Consider the following 20,177-nt stretch of genomic DNA (forward strand, 5'->3'; position numbering starts at 1 on the left):
CATACAATGGAATATTACTCAGCCATCAGAAAGGATGAATACCTACCATTTACATCAACATGGATAGAACTCCAGGGTATTATGATGAGTGAGGTGAGTCAGTCAGAGAAAGACAATTATCATATGGTTTCACTCATAGGTGGAATATGAGAAATACTGCAGAAGATCACAGGGGAAGGGAGGGAAAACTGAATGGGAAGAAATCAGGGAGGGAGACAAACCGTGAGAGACTCTTTACTCCAGGGAAACAAACTGAGGGTTACAGAAGGGAGGAGGTGGGGGGATGGGGTAACCGGGTGATGGGTATTAAGGAGGGCATGTGTTGTGATGAGCACTAGTGTTATATGCAACTAGTGAATCACTGAACACTACTTCAAAAACTAATGATGTACTGTATGTTGGCTAATTGAATTTAAATTAAAAAAAAAGAGCTTCCACAACTCAACAATAAACAATCTGATTCAACATGAACAAAGGATTTTTTAAATTATGTAAATTTTTTCAGCTTTATTGAGGTATAATTGACAAAATTGTAATATATTTAAAGTGTACAATATGTTTTTTGATATACACATATGTTGTGAAAGGAGTCCCACATTCAAGGTAATAAACGTCCATTACCTCACATATTTCTCTTTTCCTTCCTTCCTTCCTTCCTTCCTTCCTTCCTTCCTTCCATGAGAATGCTTAAGTTCTCCATAAGCAAATTTAAATTATACAATGTAGTATTATCAACTATATTCACTGTTATACACTGGATCGAAAGACCTTATTCATCTTATAACTTAAAATTTATACCTTTTTACCAGCCTCTCCCTATTTCTCCCACCCCCCAGATTGTAGTGACCATCATTCTGCTCTTTCTATGAGTTCAACATTTTTAAAAATTGTACATATAAGTGATATCATGTGTATTTGTCTCTATCTGGCTTATTTCTCTTAGCATCATGCCCTTCAAGTTCATCTGTGTTGTTGCAAAAGCAGTATTTCCTTCTTTTTAAAAGCTGAATAATGTTCCATTGTGTATCTATACCACATTTTCTTTATCCATTGATCCATTGAATGACACGTTTTCATACATTTGATATTGTAAATGATGCTGCAGTGAACATAGGAGTATAAATATCTCTTTGAGATAGTGATTTCATTTTCTTTGGATATATATGCAGAAGTGGAATTTCTGGATCATATGGTAGTTATATTTTTAATTTTTTGAGGAATATCCATACTGTTTTCCATAGTGGAAGCACCAATTTACATTCCCACCAACAGTATACAAGAGTTCCCTTTTCTCCACATCTTCACCTCCACATCCTTATCTTTTGTCTTTGGATAATAGACATCCTATCCTCTACCTCACTGTGGTTTTGATTTGTATTTCTCTGATGAATAGTAATGTTGATCACCATTTCATGTACTTATTGGCCATCTGTGTGTCTTCTTTGGAAAAATGTCTGTTCGGGTCCTTTACCCATTTTTTTTATTGAGTTATTAGTGTTTTTCCTATTGAGTTCTGTGAGTTCCTTGTATATTTTGGATATTAACTCATCATCACATATATGGTTTGCAGATATTTTCTCCCATTGCATAGATTGCCTTTTCATTTTGTTGATGGTTTCCTTTGCAGTGCAGAAGCTTTTTAGTTTGATGCAGTCTCACTTGTTTATTTTTGCTTTTGTTGCCCTTGCTTTTGGCATCCAATCCAAACAATCATTGCCAAGACCAATATCAAAGAGCTTGCCTTTATGTTTTCTTCTAGGAGTTTTATGGTTTCAGGTCTCCATTCAAATCTTTAATCCATTTTGAATTGTTTTTTGTGATGTAAGATAAGAGTCCAATTTTATTCTTTTGCATGTGGACATTCAGTTTTCCCAGAACCATTGAATTGAAGAGACTAACCTTTCTCCATTCTATATTCTTGACTTCTTTTTTAAAAATTGACCATATATACTTGGGTGTATTTCTGGGTTCTCTATTCTGTTCCATTCATCTATGTGGCTCTTTCTTTCCCAATGCTATAGTATTTTGATTGCCATGCTTTGTAATATAGTTTGAAATCAGGGAATGTAATGCCTTCAGCTTTATTCTTCTTTCACAATTGCTTTGACTATTCAGAGTCTTTTGTGGTTCCAAATAAATTTTAGGACTGTTTTTTTCTATTTCTGTGAAAATGCCATTGGAATTTTGATAGGAATTGCATTGATTTTGTAAATTGCTTGGGCATTATGGACAGTTAACAATATTAATTTTTCCAGCCTAGGATCATAGGATATACACTTATTTGTCTTTATTTCATCAATGGCTTACAGTTTTCAATGCATAAGGAATTCTCCACCTTAGTTAATTTTGTTTCTAGGTGTTTTCTTATTTTTGATGCAGTTGTAAATGGGATTGTCTTCTTAATTTCTCTTTTCAATAGTCAGTTGTTAGTATATAGAAATGAAGTTGAGTTTATGTATTGATTTTCTTTCCTGCAACTTCACTGATTCATTTATTCTAATAAATTTTTTGTGTGTGTGTGGACTGTAGGGTTTTCTATAAGTAATATCATGTCATCTGAAAGAATTTTACTTCTTCTTTTACAGTTTTAATCCCTTTTATTTCTTTTTCTTGCCTAGTTGTTCTGACTAGGATGTCTAGTATTATGTTGAATAAAAATGGCAAGAGTGGACATCCTTGTCTTATTCCTGATTTTAGAGGAAAAGCTTTCAGCTTTTTACCATTGAGTATCATGTTAGTTGTGGCCTTGTCATATGTGGCTTTTATTATGTTAAGGCATTCTCTAATCAATTTATAGGAGTTATAACTTCAGTTATTTAAGTTATAAGATGAAAGGAGGTTGAATTTTGTCAAGTGAATTTTCTGCATCAACCAAGATGACCACGATTTTGATCCTTCATTTTGTTAATGTGGTACATCACATTTATTGATTTGCATATATTGAACCATCCTTGCATCTCTTGGATGAATCCACTTGATCTTGGTGTATGATCCTTTTACTGTACTGCTGAATTCAGCTTGCTAATATTTTGTTGAGGATTTTTGCATTTATGTTCATTAGGGATATTAGCCTATAATTTTCTCTTTGTGTAGTGTCCTTTTCTTGCTTTGGTTATCAGGGTGATTCTGGCCTTGTAAAATGAATTTGGAAGTGTTTCTCTTCTGTTTTTTAGAAGAGTTTGAGAAGGATTGATATTAATTCTTCTTTAAATGTTTGATAGAATTTACCAGTAAAGCCATCTGGTTGTGGCCTTTTGTTTGTTGGGAAGTTTTTTTTTTTTTTTAAGATTTTATTTATTTGGCATAGAGAGACCCAGCGAGAGAGGGAACACAAGCAGGGGGAGTGGGAGAGGGAGAAGCAGGCTTCCCGCTGAGCAGGGAGCCCGATGCGGGGCTCGATCCCAGGACCATGGGACCGTGACCTGAGCTGAAGGCAGACACTTAACGACTGAGCCGCCCAGGTGCCCCTGTTGGGAAGTTTTTGATTATTGATTCAAAATCCTTACTAGTAATTGATCTTTACAGATTTTTTATTTCATCATAATTCAGTCTTGGAGGTTGTATGTCTGTAGGAATTTATCCATTTCTTCTAGGTTATCTAATTTGTGTACAATTGTTCATAGTAGTCTCTTATGATCCTTTGTATTTCTGTGGTATTGATTGTAATATCTTCTCTTTCATTTCTGTATTTATTTCTTTGTTCCTTAGTCTAGCTAAAGGTTTGTTAATTTTATCATTTCAAAAAACCAACTATTAGTTCCACTGATGTTTCCTATGGTCTTCTTAATCTCTATTTCATCCATTTCCACTCTGAGATTTGCCATATCTTTCCTTCTACTAATTTTGTGCTTAGTTTGTTCTTCTTTTTCTATTTCCTTAAGATGTAATGTCAGATTGATATCTTTTGTTTTTCTTAATATAGGTGTTCATTGCTATGAACTTCCTTCTTTGAACTACTTTGCTGCATTCCATATGTTGGCATGTTGTATTTCCAGTTTTGTCTCAAGGTACTCTTTGATTTCCTTTTTGATTTCCTCTTTGGCTCATTGGTTGTTCAGTAGCATGTTGTTTTATCTCCACACACTGGTGAATTTTCCAGTTTTCTTCCTGTAATTGATTTCTAGTTTCATACCACTGTGGTTGGAAAAGATGCTTGGTATGATTTCAGTCTTCTTACATTTATTAAGACCTGTTTTGTGATCTAGCATATGATTTATCCTGGAAAATATTCCATATGCACTTGAGAAGAATGTGTATTCTACTGTGTTTGGAAGGACTGTATTGTAAATGTCTAATCTGTCAGGTCAATGTATAATTTAAGTCCAATATTTCCTTTTTGGTCTTCTGTTTGAATGATCTATTGTTGAAAGTGGGGTATTAAAATCCTCTACTATTATTATATTACTGTATATTTCTCCCTTCATATCTGTTTATATTTGTTTTGTATATTTAGGTGTTCCAATGTTGGGTACATAAATATTTATAATTTTTATATTATTTTGATGAATAGACCCCTTTATCACAGTATAATGACTTTTGTGTTACAGTTTTTGGCTTAAAGTCTATCTTGTCTGATATAAGTATAACTCTTCCTACTTTGGTTTCCATTTGCATGAAAAACCTTTTTCTCATCCTTCACTTTCATTCTATATGTGTTTTTACAGGTGAAGTGAGACTTATAGATAGCTTATAGTTGAGGGTTTTTTTTAATACACTCAGCCACTCTGTGTCTTTTGATTGGAGAATTTAGTTCATTTATATTATAGATAGTTATGGATTTAGTATTGCCATTTTGTTAATTGTTTTCTGGCTGTTTTATATCTTACATAAAATATCTTAGTTATATCAATCTATTTTAAGCTGATAACTTAATTTCAAATGTGTACAAAAGCTCTACATTTTTACACTTTCCCCACATTTATGCTGCATTTTTGATGACACAATTTACATATTTTTATATTGTGTATCCATTAACAACTTATTGTAGTTATAGTTATCTTTAACACTTTGTACTTTAATCTTTATACTAGAATTGTGATTTACCTGCTACCATTAGTTTTAGAGTATTCTGAATTTAACTATATATTTACCTTTTACCAGTGAATTTTTTTTTAAAAGATTTTATTTATTTATTTGAGAGAGAGAGAGAGCTCATGAGGGGGGGAGGGTCAGAGGGAGAAGCAGACTCCCTGTTGAGCAGGAAGCCCGATGTGGGACTCGATCCCGGGACTCCAGGATCATGACCTGAGCCGAAGGCAGTCGCTTAACCAACTGAGCCACCCAGGCGCCCTACCAGTGAATTTTATACTCCACATATTTTCATGTTACTAATTAGCATCCTTTTGTTTCAGCTTTAAAAACTCCCTTTAACATTTCTTGTAAGGCTGTCTAGTGAGGATGAACTCTTCAGCTTTTATTTGTCTGGAAAACTTTATCCTTCAATTCTGAAGGACAACTTTGTCCCATAGAGTTTTTTGCTTGGCAGTTTTTTTTCTTTTATCACTTTGAATATATCATTCCACTCTATTCTGGCCTACAAAATTTCTGCTGAAAAAGTCACTTTTCTGTGACTTTTTTTTACCCTGAAAAAGGTAAAAGTCACATTTCTTCTGCTGCCTTTAACTGCCTTTCAACTTTTGAAAATTTAATTGTATGTGTTTCAGTGTAGGTCTCTTTAGATTAACCTTTTTTGGGGTTCTTTAGACTTTCTGGATCTGAATGTCTGTTTGTTTCTCCAGATTAGGGAAGTCTTCAGCCATTATTTCTTCGATTGAACTTTCTGCCCCTTTCTCTCTCTCTTCTCCTGCTGGGACCTCCATTTTGGTCTGCCTGATGGTGTCCAATAAATCCATCACTCTTTCCATGCTTTTTTCCTTTTGCTTCTCTAATTGGATGAATTCCACTGCCCTGTCTTTGAGTTTGTTGATCCCTTCCTCTGCTTGATCTGGTCTGCTATTAAAACCCTCTGTTGAATTTTTTAAGTCCTTTATTGTACTCTTTGGTTCTATAAATTCTGTTTGATGCTTTTTTATATTTTCTGTCCCTTTGTTAAAATTCTCAATGTTTATTCATTGTTCCCCTGATCTTGATGAGCATCTTTATGGCCATTATTTCAAACTCTATTAGGTAAACCACTTACTTCTGAAATATCAGTTTCTGGAGATTTATCTTGTTTTTTGTTTGGAACATATTCCCCTCTTCATTTTTTTGACTCTCTATGGTGGGTTTGTTGTATTAGATAAAACAGTCACTTCTCCCAGTCTTGACAGACTGGTCTCATACAGGAGATGAATTTCATCAATCAGCCCAGCTCAAGCTTCTAGGTCTCTCAAGCATTTGTGATTATCCTAGCCACATTATTCTTAATGGTCCCCAATAGTTGCATATGTGCCAAGATCTATCAGTGCTCCAAAGAGAAGGATCACAGTCAGAACCTATATGCAAGCTGATTAGAAGCCAGACCCTCAGGCAGCAGGTGGGCAAGTATGCAGTTAAGCCTCTTTCAAAGAGAAACTGGAAAGTGGATATTTGCTTATTCCTTCTGCATTGAGCCAAGGTGTATATCCATGCTGGGATTGGAGGACGGTGCTCCTGCACCATTTAAAAACTGCTTATTTGTTGTTATAGTCCTGTGGGACTTTTCAATGCAACCCCCATTGGCTATCAGAGCCAGGGAAGGTGCGGACCATTCTTTGGGCAGCAGCTGCAAAAACTAGGGCAGTTGGTATGTGTAAAATCTCCTTCCAAAGAGATGTTGGTGGCCTAATTATATAATTGGAGTTAGCTAGAGGGAGAAAGTAGTAGAAGTGCCCACTAGCTCCCCTGGACAACTCCATGAAGGATTGCAGCTAGCACCTAGATGGGTGCAAATTATAAGCCAGACCTCAGACAGTGGTTTGTAAAGTATGTAGTCCATCCCCTTCCAGGAAAAGACTGGAAAATGAACATTTTTTTTTCTACTTCCTCTGTGCTAAGGGAGGACAGCCACAGTGAGTGCTAGAATGTAAAGAACTAACTTTGTTTTCTGTAGTGCTGTGGGACTTGTGGTTATAAGCTCCACTGGCTTTCAGAGCTAGGAATTTTCTGGGCCTGTCCCTTAGGTGAGAGCCTTAAAAGTTGGAATCCTGTATGTACTGTCCAAATGCTTTACTCCTCAGGAAGAGGCTGAGAGTTGGGGTTATCTTCCTTATAGTATGGTTCTGTGCCAGAAATGGGGTTTACAATACGTTTGTCTCATCCTTTCCTACCCATTTCACTGTGGTTGTTTTTTTAGTTGCCTGATGTGGTAGGAGTCATTCAGCTAGTTTCTGGGTTTTTTGCAGAGGAAATTGTTCCATGTGTAGCTGTACTTTAGGTGCATCTGTGGAAGAAGGGAAGTTCGGGGGCCTCTTATGTCACCACCTTGGTCCCTTCTACAAAGGACTGGCATATACATTGCTCCAAAGAAGATACACAAGTGGGGAATAAGCACATGGAAAGATGCTCAATATTATTCATTAAGGAAATGCAAATCAAAATCGTAATAAGGTTACCACTTCACATCCATTAGAATGGCTACTATTTTAAAAAATGAAAAAGAACAAGTATTTGTAGGATGGGGATAAACTGGGAACCTTTGCGTATTGTTGGTGGGAATGTAAAATGGTATAGCCATTATGGAGAACATTATGGTGATTCTTCAGAAAGTTAAAAATAGGGTTGCCATATGATCCAGCAATTTCACTTCTATACATATATACTCAAAAGAATTGAAACAAGGACTCAGATACTTGCATACAAGTATTCATATTAGCATTATTCACAGTAGCTAAAAGGTAGAAACAACCCAAATTTCCATGAACAGATAAAAGGATAAACAAAATGTGATACATACATGCAATGGAATGTTGTTCAGCTCTAAAAAGGGATGAAATGATGAGCCTTGAAAACTTTGTTAAGTGAAATAAGCAAGACACAAAAGGATAAATATTGTATCATTCCACTTATATGAGGTGTCCAGAAGAGGCAAATTCATACAAACTACAGTAGAAGTTACCAGGAGCTTGGGGAAGGGGAGAATGAGAAGTTATTTTTTAATAGGTACAGAGTTTCTATTTGAGATGATGAAAAGTTCTAGAAATGGATAGTAATAATGGTTGCACAACACTATGAATGCACTTAATGGATTGAATTGAATTGTACAGTATTGTACATAATTGAATTGTACACTTAAAATGGTTAAAATGGTAACTATATATTTTACCAAAATTTAAAAAAAATTAAAAGCCTGTTTTTAAAATTTTTATTTTTTTGATCATAGTTTAGTTACAAATCATTAATAGATTTTAATATTTCATTTTCATAGAGGCCCAGAACAACATTTCTAAATTTCTACAATGCTGCCTGAAATGCTGTTTCTGGTGTTTGGAAAAAGTGGTAAAGTTTTTTAACAGAAATGCCTATGTTATGGTAAGTAGATTATTCCTTATTTGCTAAATTTCTTCTTTGCAAACCCAAACCCCATGTGTACATTTCCATCTCTAACACTTTTTACATCATACAGTTGAATTTATCACCATGTTGATATAAGGATTTGTGAATCCTATGCATGATTCAGAGCTATTCTATCCTAGTTGAGATAATATCTTAACTGTAGTTCATTATTACTGTTAATATCTTTTTAAAGAGGGAAAATATTATTTACCTTAGAAATTTTTAAATATGTTAGATTGAAAAGATTTTGTGTGTCTTTGACATAGTTTTTAGTGCAAGGAGAGGTTCTGTATTTCACTCTGAGAAAAAAAAATCTAATTCTGGGATTTACATATTTATAGGGAATGGTCTATTTCTTTTCATAAATCTTATGTTGAAATGTGTGGGAATCGACAAGGCCTACCTGAATGTGTTACTTATTTTCTATGGGGAATTTGGAGATTTTTTAAAAATAGGGATTCCAAAAACATAATTCCTCTAAAATTTAGTAACTACAACCTTATGATACTTGCTTGTCTTCCCCATGACCAGAGTCTGTAGGGTTATTCAAATAGGCATGAAGATTTAAATAGTCACTAATTTACCTCCAGTGAGAATACTATATTGAAACTTTTAATCAGTAAATCAGTGTTTTGAAAGGTGTTGGGTTCCCTAGAATAATTTTTAATGTGAATGCTGCAACATTTATCCCATTCACATCAGACCCTAGCCAAAACACTTCAAAGACAGAAGCCATATCCTGGGATTTGAGAAAAAGACCTACCTCTGTGTGAATTCCCATGAAGTTTATAGGCATATAGGATGTGGAGCACACCAGCGTCCCTGACAGCTGTGCAGAGTTGAGGTTAAACAGTTTCCAGGTCTCCCGCATACCCAAATGCTGGAAAGAGGAATGACAGTAGCTATCTGGGTGATAAGAGAATTAATTAATTTTCCTGTCATTGGATTGTCTGTTGGTCTTGTTAGGGTATGTTACTGACTCCAGAATAATAATGTCTGTTTTCCTCAGATTGCAATATATGGCAAAAACTTCTGCAGGTCAGCAAGAGATGCTTTCAATCTGCTGATGAGAAATGTTTTAAAGTAAGTAATCAGGTTGAATTTGCAAAGGACAATTTGGTGAAATTTGAGCATCACAGACTTCACATGTTGTGATTTAAATTGATGGTGGTCTTATTAGACATGAATATTATCTTTCAGTTGGATAGATTTAAATGTTCTCTCTCACACACTTTCTTTTTGTATCTTAGAATGTTGCTTCCACCATCCATCTACATCTTCACACTAACTGGCATTTTATTGATTTTTGTTATCCCTTCTGCTCAAGAAATTCTCCACACAAACATCATGTTTCTGACCACTTCCCCCTCCCCAAATTGAGAGAGTCTGAGTGAGCAAAAGCAGGGGAAAGAATGAAATCTCCTCGAAATTCAGGGTGTCTTAGGCTTTGAAACAGAAGCTGACATAACTAATAGTGCCTGATAGCCCCACAATGCCATCTTCTGTTTACTTCATCGAAAATAAATCAGAACTTCATTCCTGGGGTCTACCTTCATTTCTTGCATTTAACAAAGGCCAAATAAAATTTGCAGTGAAGACACATCAAAGTGAGCTCATAAATTATTTACTCTCATAAATTTCAAGTGACAAATGTAATTTAAACACAAAATTATACTTTTTTTCTGATTCTCAGAGTTGCAGTTATGGATAAAGTTACAGACTTTGTACTAATCCTGGGGAAAATTCTAGTTGCTGGATGTATAGGTAAGTAATAATAAACATAAGTTTAGAAGGTACTTGGAAAAGCTATATTCCTTTGCAAATACATAATATACATGTTCTGCCTTTCCAATGTAGGTGTGCTGGCCTTCTTACTCTTCACACAGAGATTGCCAACGATGATAGAAGGACCAACATCTTTAAATTACTACTGGGTACCTTTGCTGGTAAGAGTTGGTGTTTTAGTCAGTTCAGGCTTCTATAACAAAAATATCATAGATTGGGTGGCTTAAACAAGAATTTATTCCTCACATTTCTGAAGGCTGAGAAGTCCAAGATGAAGGTGCCCACAGATTCAGTTCCTGGTGAGAGCTGTCTTTCTGGTTTGCAAAGGAACCCCTTCTCACTGTATCTTAACATGGTGGAGAGAGGTATCATCATCTCTCCTGTCTCCTCTTTTAAGGGCATTAATCGCATTCATGAGGGCTGCACCCTCATGACCTAATTACCTCCCCCAAACCTCACCTCCAGATATCGTCACATTGGGGGTTAGGTTTCAACATATGCATTTTGAGAGGATACAATTCATTCATAGCAACTGGGTAGGTAATATTGACTCTGATTTATCAGAGATGGCAAAATAAAAGTAATAAGAAAAATAATAATAGCTAACATTATTGGTCCTACTTTGTGCCAAGCCTTATTCTGCCTTAGATTGGATTCCTTAGAAACAACCTCTGAGACAGGATTGTATGCGGAAGGTTATTTGGAAGTGTTCTCCTGAGATACCCTTATAACAAGTGAGGAGGGCAGGCATGGGTAAAGGAAAAAGCTGCAGTTACAGTAGAGACCTCAGACATATTGACAGGAAGTTCTGAAGGAAGATTTAGGCCTCTGTATGCTGCATCAGGCAGCCGTTGGCCCGGGGTTGCCCCCTGGATGCTGGCGTAACCTTGGGTGAGGCAGTTCCCTGCAACAAGGGCAATTCCTAGTGAGTGAAGCCACTCAGTTGTCAGCAGCCTACATTCCTAACAATTGGATGATAGATGTAGCAGCTGGAGAGGACCTGGTAGGAGCCCTGCAGTATCTATAGCAATTAATTAACTCACTCAATCCATATGTCATAAATACTATTATTATTCACATTTTCCCCTTGCCCACCAGTAATTTTTTATAGGAGGCAGGGGACACAGTGAGGTTAAGTAACTTGTTGAGTGAGTGCCTGACATGTGATTCAACCCTAGGCAGTGTGTGCTCTTAACTCCCGTGCTTTCCTGCCTCAGTCTACAGGATCCTAAATCTGGGATATTTTTGGTAGGCATTGGGGATAGTGGTAAGAAAATTGGCAGACAATATATACGTTTATATCCCAGTACAAATTACCCAAAAGTGTTAACATTGTACTTTTTTGGTCTCTATATTGAAATCTTTTCTAATATAGGGTACTTCAGCGTTTCTCATCATGACTTTCATTTAAAGCTGCATTATTGTTCTTCTGGATAAGTTAATGACATCTTCATTTTGTTCTTTACTCATTTACAGACAGTCATTATTGGATCTTACCTAGTTGCACATGGGTTCTTCAGCGTCTATGCAATGTGTATTGATACAATTTTCATCTGCTTCTGTAAGTTTTCAGCATATGTGTTTTCCCCCTTTGGAGAGTAACTGAAAGATAAGAAGGTTAAGACCCAGACCCATGTCCTTAGCTGGCTTGTGAATTTGCTATGGCCTGGCTGCAACTACCAAATAGTGTTGATTTGGAAAGAGACTCTGTTTAGTAGATGCTCTTTAAACCTTAACAGCCAAGAGAATGGAGTTTGCAAAGCACTGCAGAGTCAGCTACTGAAATGAACCTCGGGCTCCACGGCATGGTGTTAGCATGAAACTGTTTTTGCACATCTTAGTATTTTCAAATTTTAATAAAGCACAACAGAATCTAATCATTAACAGCACTGAGGACATGGCTTTGAGATTGGACTTCAGGACCTTTTTGAGGAGAGGCTTTATAATTCTGATAAAGCCAAGCTAGCAATAGTTTCCAAGACACATAGGGCCAATTCACACTAGATTCATGGAGGAGAATGTCTAGGAAACAGCTCGATCGATTCTGACGCTTAGAGTTAAAATACTTCTTAAGAGCTTTGATCACTGACGTATTTGCTGTACCTCTGTGCGGCATGTGTAACTCATAATGGATAGGTTTTCTATTAGCATCTCATCTTAAAAGCCTTGGAGAACCTAGTGCCCTAGGAGCTTAACCTGGCTCTTACCTTCAGCCTAGGGAAAGCAGGCTCAGCAGATGAAAGAACAAATTGTTAGCCCACCCTCTGAGTGATTATTTCTCTGGCACATTGCTCTTAAGAGAAGCAGAGAAAACATTCTGTGACAGGGCATTACTGAGTGATCCACTTGTGTAAAATTAACAGTTTATTTTTTTGGCATAACTCACAGCACCAACTTTACAGTGGGGTCAGGAGAGGAGATAATACTTACAGGGAGACATATTCAAAGGAAAAAACTCCTAGAAAGTGGTTTGACTTTTTTTTTTTCTTAACATTTAAAATTTATTTTCAATAACTGGACAATTCAGAAATCAGGAGAACTGTGCATACTAGTTAGTTCTCTCTCTGGCTATAAATGGAACAGAAATGTTTTATCATCTTCTAATGCCACTGTTGGTGGTTTATTAGGTAGGAGAAGCCATCTACAAAATGCCACATGAACAAAATTCGGCTCAGGTTGGAGATGGAGAAAGGAACACAGAAATATGGTAGTGCCTGAGACAGAGGTCTCAAATGTTCAAAGATCTCTTTTTTTCATCTCAGATGCTAATCATAGAAGTAGTGGGAGATCCCTTTAGGATCTTCCCCATTCTTATATAACTGAAAATGTTTTCAAAATGTATCTCAGGAAATGCATAGAAACTACTAGCTTCCAGTCTTTGGAAGCTTTGGAAAAAGTCTTATGGATTTTAAATTTGACAGTGGATTTTAAATTTAAGCAGTAAGAAATGTTTTGTACCCTTTTATATTAATAATTACCAACTTCTTGAAAACCAGGTGTAATTTCAGCTTTATTCAATACATTGTGTGTTGAACATGAATAGTTTCCTTCTGGAGACTCTGGTCTTTGAGAATAAAGAACAAGGGATACCAAATTATATTTCTCCTCCCTTCCCAACTTTTACTATGGGCAACATCTTACTTTGGAAAACATTCTTAAATGGTGCCATAAGCCAAATTCTGATCGTGTGGAACTGTACCTTTATACATACACATCTTTTTATACCTATTCTCTTGGCTGCCAGACAACTGGTGTTTTTAAAAATGCAAACCATTTGCAAACACTGCATTTATAGAAACATGGCATATTTTTAATATTACAAGGCAATGAGAATTCTGGTCCCAGTATGAGAAAAAAGTAGTGTTGTAGATGATTATTAGTGTGATCCATACCATGTTTCCTAATAATGCTTCAAAAGTAATAACAATGTAGATATACTGTATATGATATAGAAATATGGTTAAGGAAAAAAGAAAAAAATGTTCAGTGTCCATCATATTCCCCCCTTAGCTTTTCATTTTATCTGAGGAAGGTCATTGTGAGGTCTAATGTAAAAATCTAAATCAATAATCCAACCATTCCCAAAAAAGGATGAAAAATAATTTAGATTTATTCCATAAATCTATGATTATCCTATATGGTTTTATATATTTCTTATCCTTTGTCATAATAAAGACTATGAATAACAAAATCTTTTTTAATACACTAGTGGAAACAGAGTTAAGCCATACTTGTATACTTATTGATAGATATTATCTGCTACGAATTCTATCTTTAGGAAGCTTAATTCCGTGCCAGCTTCTTGCTCCTCAGCATCATTCTGGTGCTTTCCCTGAATCACCTGATAGGTGTGTGCTCAGTGAACATTCCATCATTTTATTATTAGCCTAGGCAAAGCAGGAAGGTAAATTCATGTGTTACATGAAGTCAGAAAACCCTGCCAGTAGTTTTCTAATACAATCTGAGGAAATTTAAGACAGGATAACTTATAGTTAAGTAGGACAAGAACCGAACTAGGTGTCAAGAGGCTGGGTCCTCACCTCATTCTGATTGCCCCAGAGCTTTTGGCTTCAGGAGAATCATTTCACATACCTGGGTCTCCGTTTCTTCATCTGTAATGTTATGGGTGTGGACTACCATTAAAAGTGACTTTGAAATTCAATTATTGTTCTACATTTACCACAGACTTTTTATTCGGCTTCATCTCAGATGTGGCATTTTTACCTTTCTGAAATAAACAGTCACAGATTTAGAGATAATAGTTTTGAAAGGATATGAAAGATCTTATTAACCTTTAAACTATCAAAATAAACCTCTTCGGGCATTGGTGGGATTTAGGAAGTTTCAGTGCTTCCTGGCAGAGGTTGAAGTTTCTCACTTTGTCCAGCATCAGCAACTTAACGGTACGGATTGTCTTATATTTGACTTTCTAACGCTAATTTCTCTGATTTTTCCCTGTTTGACTCTCCAATTTATAAAAATACACTTAATTCTGCTGTCGCTTGCTGTTTTGCCTGCTTTGGCTGCTGCATATACAGGTGAAGATCTGGAAAGAAATGATGGATCCAGAGAAAAACCCTACTTCATAGCCCCTACCCTGCACGGAACTCTGAACAAGATGCTACTAGTTCCCCAGAAGCAGAAAGAGTAGAAAAGCTCCAAACAGTGACATTCATTTTTAAATAGAACTTTTGTAAATTAGATCATTTGTAACTTGAAAATGATGCTTTTGAGTAATGTGAAATTTCTGTGCTTATTCCTAAAAAGCCAGAACCTGGTACCACCTGAGGTGACAGGCATTTGGTGACAGTAGCCACTGTGAACTAGGATACTTTATAGACTGTGGTCCCAGCTGAAAAAGCAAGGTGTAAATGTCAAACATATATTTAAAGCCTACAGCCAAAAGTGTTTTAAATGAGACTTTTATAACTCGGAGTGCTGTTTCCCATCGCAGCACTTTGATCGCCTTTCTTTTTATAAATGTATATTTGTAAAGGATATTCAGGCAATTTTCGAAAGCACTATAAACGTATAGTCAATTAGCCATAAAAAAGATTGACATAGTTCACCAGCATATGGTACTAAATTTGTAAATATGGTGCTATGGTTATATAGCTGCTCCAGCTAGTGGACAGCTTTCTCAACTGTGATTAAACTCGTATAAATGTTTCCCTAGGAAGTATATTTCAGTGTGTGATTCAAGACCGTAACAGAGATGTTAATGTTATACAAGTTCCATAGAGAACACTGCTAGGTAAAAATTACTGGGGAACCTCATAACCCCATAGCCCACTTTGTTTTAGTGAAATTATAATCATAGTAAAGTTGAATCTGAGTTTTGGGATGTCATTTCCAATACTATGAACCTCTAGCCACCGTTAACATACTCTGAACAAAACTGAAATGGCTACATAACTCATGCCTTTAGTCTCTAACCCAGATGGAGACAAATTCCTATTTTCCTACTCCCACCATACAGAAAATTGGAATGGATCGGTTTCAGACGAGTGATTCTATCTTTCACAAGCATACCTGTTTTTCTAGATTAAAGAGATTGTTTGACTTCATTCTACAAAAGGTTTAGTTTTAGCTCAACTTAACTGAGGAAAGAAAGAGAAAAGATGAGTAAGACACTTCAGATTTTTCCCTAAGGAAATACACTACTACACCTTGTTTGGTACCTTTACAGGGTTGCACTGTGCGATAGGAAATCTATCTCTTGAGAGTTTAGCAGGAAAGTTATTTTTATACTCCATCCTTGCTGGCCAGAACAACAAGCTGGTTGCTGGCAGCCATGCCTTAGTCTTTTGCATGGTGGAACAAAGCATGAATCGACACTCAAGTACTTTGCCTGTCCATCCCTTGTGTGCACATGTGTATGATTTGGCTAACAGTGTAAAAATTACCCCAAAAGGAACATTGAATTGTAGTATCCTTTGGGCATTTACACTAAGCTTATGTATTGACACAAAGAAATGTGTTGATCTAAGATTGTGGTCTAAATGTGATCTAAATATGATCCATGTATTTAAGAAGAGAGTCAGAAGTGTATCATCGTGTCACAAATTAATATAAAAACTAACTTCTGTAATCCTGAATTATGGGAACCTAGATTTAGACTGACTCTGTGACAGCTTAATAGCAAGAAACCAATGAATAAGGAAGATTTTCAAAATAGTGGTCTTTATAATAATGGCCACCATCTTGTTCTTGGCTTATTTTCTTGAGATTGTTATAGTCAAAAGTGTCACTTGGCTTCACCTTGTGGCAAAGGGCCTTCTTCACTCATTCTCCTTGAAGCATAATTCAGAGAAGAGTGATAATCTATCTTTCTGGATAGTTATTATTATTATCCAACAATACAGAGCTCACAACCAAGATCTAGTAAATAGTAAAACCTCTTTTTTTTTTTGAGAAAGTGAGAGAGTGTGTGTTTGCAAGTGCACATGTGCACACGTGAGCAGCAGGAAAGGGGGGAGAGGGAGAGAATATTAAACAGGTTCCACGCCCAGTGCAGAGTCCAATGCAGGGCTGGCTCTCATGACCCTGAGATTATAACATGAGCTGAAATCAAGAGTGGGAGGCTTAGCCATCTGAGCCACCCAGGTGCCCCAGTCACCTCTCTCTTAAGTGTTAAAAAGTGTTGGGGAATACATCCCCTTCAGGAGTAGTTGAATGATGATACATGATGATGAAACAACACAGTTCTAATTTTTTTTTTTTTGTAGGCATCAGAATCACTCTGAGAACTTCTAATAGATGCCTATGCCCCTTCCCTAAGAGATTCTGATATGTTGTGTTTGGGTGTGCGGCAGCTTGTGAATTATAAAGTTCTCTAGTTGATTCTGATACACATAAAAGTTGGAAAATCACTTGAATAAAATATAAATCAACATGCAAGAAACTGGTTGCCTATATTCTTATATTCTTGGCTGTTCCAGAAGTTAGAAAATTAAGACAAAGATTAATTTCAGACTTCTAATAATCATAACTTCTTCTGTAATTTAGATTCTTAGACTAGATGGGGCCCATGTATTACATTATATCTGCTGATCAGACCAAAAAATTCACTAGACTAAAAGTGTTCACTGAACTATATGGAGGCACATTCTATAGTTGGTTATATTTTAAGGATATAACCCATGGATAGAAAATCATAGGAAAAGAAATGCTATTTGGTCCAATCTTTTTAAATACCACTTAGAGGAAGAATCTCTAAGTATATAAGTTTGAACTATATTATGGACTTAGTTCTAGTCAGAAAAAGTTTTCCCCACTAGTTTGTTCTTTGTGTAGAAGAGAGTAAAAATGAGCATTGTTTTTGAGGGAAAAAAATTAGAAGCTATTATCTTACGAAGCAATTAACTGCAAAACAATATTTTTCAAAACTTGCAGTTTAAGGCTTTTTGAAATACATTAAAATTTTACAAATATTTTTTAAAACTATGCTACCTAAATTGTTGATGGCAAAACAAAAGCAATTTTGAACAAATACAATAATTTATAAAGTGAATTGAGTACATACTACTTTTCAGGAATTTGGAGGTGAATTTGGAAATTCTGGATGAAGTTTTTTGTGTTTTTTTTTTGTTTCGTTTTTTGTTTTTTGGGGTTTTTTTGGTAAGTTTCCTATCTAAAAGAAGGTAAAAGTTATTTTTTCAGTCATGCACCTGAGAGGCATGCACTATTAGCAGAATATGACCTGGTACACAGAATGGGGTAATATTTTACTAACATAATAACAAGGGCTGCTTGTTTTCTCATAGGTATGTTTACAATAATGATGCCAAACTATGCTATTTAAAAAAATAAAAAATTTTGAACTGCTGTAAAGCAAGTGTGCAGCAGATGGCGACGTTACTTCTCTTACAGTTTTGCTTTGATATTTACTCTGTGCCATTCTTCCTCCTAGTGGAAGATATAGAAAGAAACGATGGTTCTGCTGAAAGGCCCTATTACATGAGTCAGTCTCTGCTGAAGATTCTGAACGAGCCAAGTATGCAAACTAAGAAGCATTAGAAGTGCAAACTGTGGTCATCCTGCAGCGGTGTTACCTAATCTTCATCTGCTGTGTCTACACAACACTAGTTTCATAAGTGCTTTGTGTTTGGAACACTGTATTCACCACCCTGTTGGCTTTTATTTGCATGTTTAATACCAAAGCTTATACTGTAATATGTGAAGCCATCAGAAGTTGCAAGGGAATTGTTAATAACATGGTACATTTTTATACTAAGATCTTTTGTTTTGTAATTCATTTTTAAATATAGTGGCTTGGATGTTTTGAAAACACTAGTGAATATGTTCATATTCTTTTAAATATTACATTGAAAAATGAAACGCTATTTAAATCGATAGCTCCTAATATATTTTTTAAATTACAACTAAAAGACTTCTGCAGGGAAAATTGGTCAACAAAGTGAAATAGAAAATTTTAAAGTTTTCCCTGCTCCTGTTTGACAGTAAATTGGTAAAAGGACTGCCTGCTCCAGATTTTGCTCTCTTTGAGTATAGAATGTTTCCTATTAAACAAATTGCCAATCATCCAGCCTTTACTACTTAGTCCTCTCTGACAAAGTGCCTTACTGGCTGTTTAATATTACCCAGATTTTGTGGGCAAATTTATAAACATTGTTTAAAAAAAAAAAAAACCTGCAATGTTTAGTGATTGAAACAAGTCTTCTTGAATTTGTTTTCCTCTTAGCTCACTGGTTGGAAACCACTTGTCATTTCAGTATGTTTGATATCCTCACTATATAGAGTAGTTTTGCAGCATAAACAATTTCCCTTGCGCCTAGTGGACATTCATGAATGTGTACTACACGCAAGAAAAAAAAAAGTGAAAGGATGCTTGTTTTTTTTGTTTGTTTTTTTACTAAAAGTGAGAAGTTTAAAAATCTAATCTTTTTTATGGTAGATCATTTCTCAGTGTTTTACAGAGTTTGGAAAGGAACACTTTGAGAAATTACAAAGGGAAATTTTACCCCTGGAAAGGGTGCTCACAGGTGTCATGTACTGAATCGCTCTGTTTTAAATGATTATTATCATTAAGAAGTGTTTTATGTGTGTTATTTCCTTTTTTAACTTTTGATATGAAATAATCAGTTTGTTTATAATAACTTTTATTGTGCTAATATAAACAGGAACATAATTTCTAATTCACTTTTAAGTAATTTTACTAGTATTACTAACTTTAAAGAAAATGAATTCAGTTTGTTACTCAGTGTTAAAGTATTCACCCCAATGGAATGTCAGTCAGATATGATAATTTGTGAAAGCTTTGAGAATCAACAGTAAGTTATCAGCTTATCTATGATCACATTTGTTTAAATGTGACTTTAGATATTCTTTTATGCCAAAAACAAACTCACATGAGCACATGACAGTCTGAGCTCTATAATCAGTGTGCTTCTGCTGTGCAGAAATATTAGGAACATATTGTCTAAATATCTTTGATAACTAAAATGTTTAATATTTAATGAAATTTGTTGTTACTCATCATTTTAAATGTTTTTTTCTTCTAATAAAGATTTAGATAAAAAAAAAACCTGTCTTTTTATTTCTTTAAGCTAGAAAAGGAGAAAAGCTTTAGTTTTTAAAACCTACCATAGGCTGACAGAATCTTCTATCAACTAAGGTTTAATATCTAGATTTATCTTTTAAAAAATTTCCATTTTTCTCTAGCTGTGCATTGTCAAATAACTGAAACTGATAATTTATATAAAGTGAATAAGTCAAAACTAAATGGATAAGAGATGGATTTTTAAAACCCAAACAGTGGCCTAAATTAGTTGGTCTTTGTTTTAATTTACCAAAGGTTTGCTCAGTCCCTCATTTGGTTTTACCAACATTGGAAGAAGCAAATCTCATCATTTTAAAGTCAGGGATGAATTTAGAGAACCTTTAAAAATGAACACTAA

At 35.4% G+C, this 20,177-nt stretch overlaps 1 protein-coding gene across 5 annotated transcripts in view; it reads left to right on the plus strand.

Moving 5' to 3' along the window:
• SLC44A5 (solute carrier family 44 member 5) overlaps nucleotides 1–19,765 on the plus strand; it is a 349,362-nt gene extending 329,597 nt beyond the window's left edge. For all 5 annotated transcript variants that reach the window (XM_035018252.1, XM_035018255.1, XM_035018256.1 and 2 more), the window contains 6 exons: nucleotides 8,345–8,448; nucleotides 9,482–9,555; nucleotides 10,166–10,236; nucleotides 10,330–10,418; nucleotides 11,734–11,818; nucleotides 18,170–19,765. In XM_035018252.1, the coding sequence (XP_034874143.1) occupies nucleotides 8,345–8,448; nucleotides 9,482–9,555; nucleotides 10,166–10,236; nucleotides 10,330–10,418; nucleotides 11,734–11,818; nucleotides 18,170–18,276 (530 nt within the window). In that variant the 3' untranslated portion in view covers nucleotides 18,277–19,765. The remainder of the gene's footprint in view (nucleotides 1–8,344; nucleotides 8,449–9,481; nucleotides 9,556–10,165; nucleotides 10,237–10,329; nucleotides 10,419–11,733; nucleotides 11,819–18,169) is intronic.
• The last annotated feature ends 412 nt before the right edge of the window (nucleotides 19,766–20,177 follow it).

Source organism: Mirounga leonina, unplaced genomic scaffold (assembly GCF_011800145.1).
Source record: "Mirounga leonina isolate KUSES-001 unplaced genomic scaffold, KU_Mleo_1.0 Mir_173, whole genome shotgun sequence".
Lineage (NCBI taxonomy): Eukaryota > Metazoa > Chordata > Mammalia > Carnivora > Phocidae > Mirounga > Mirounga leonina.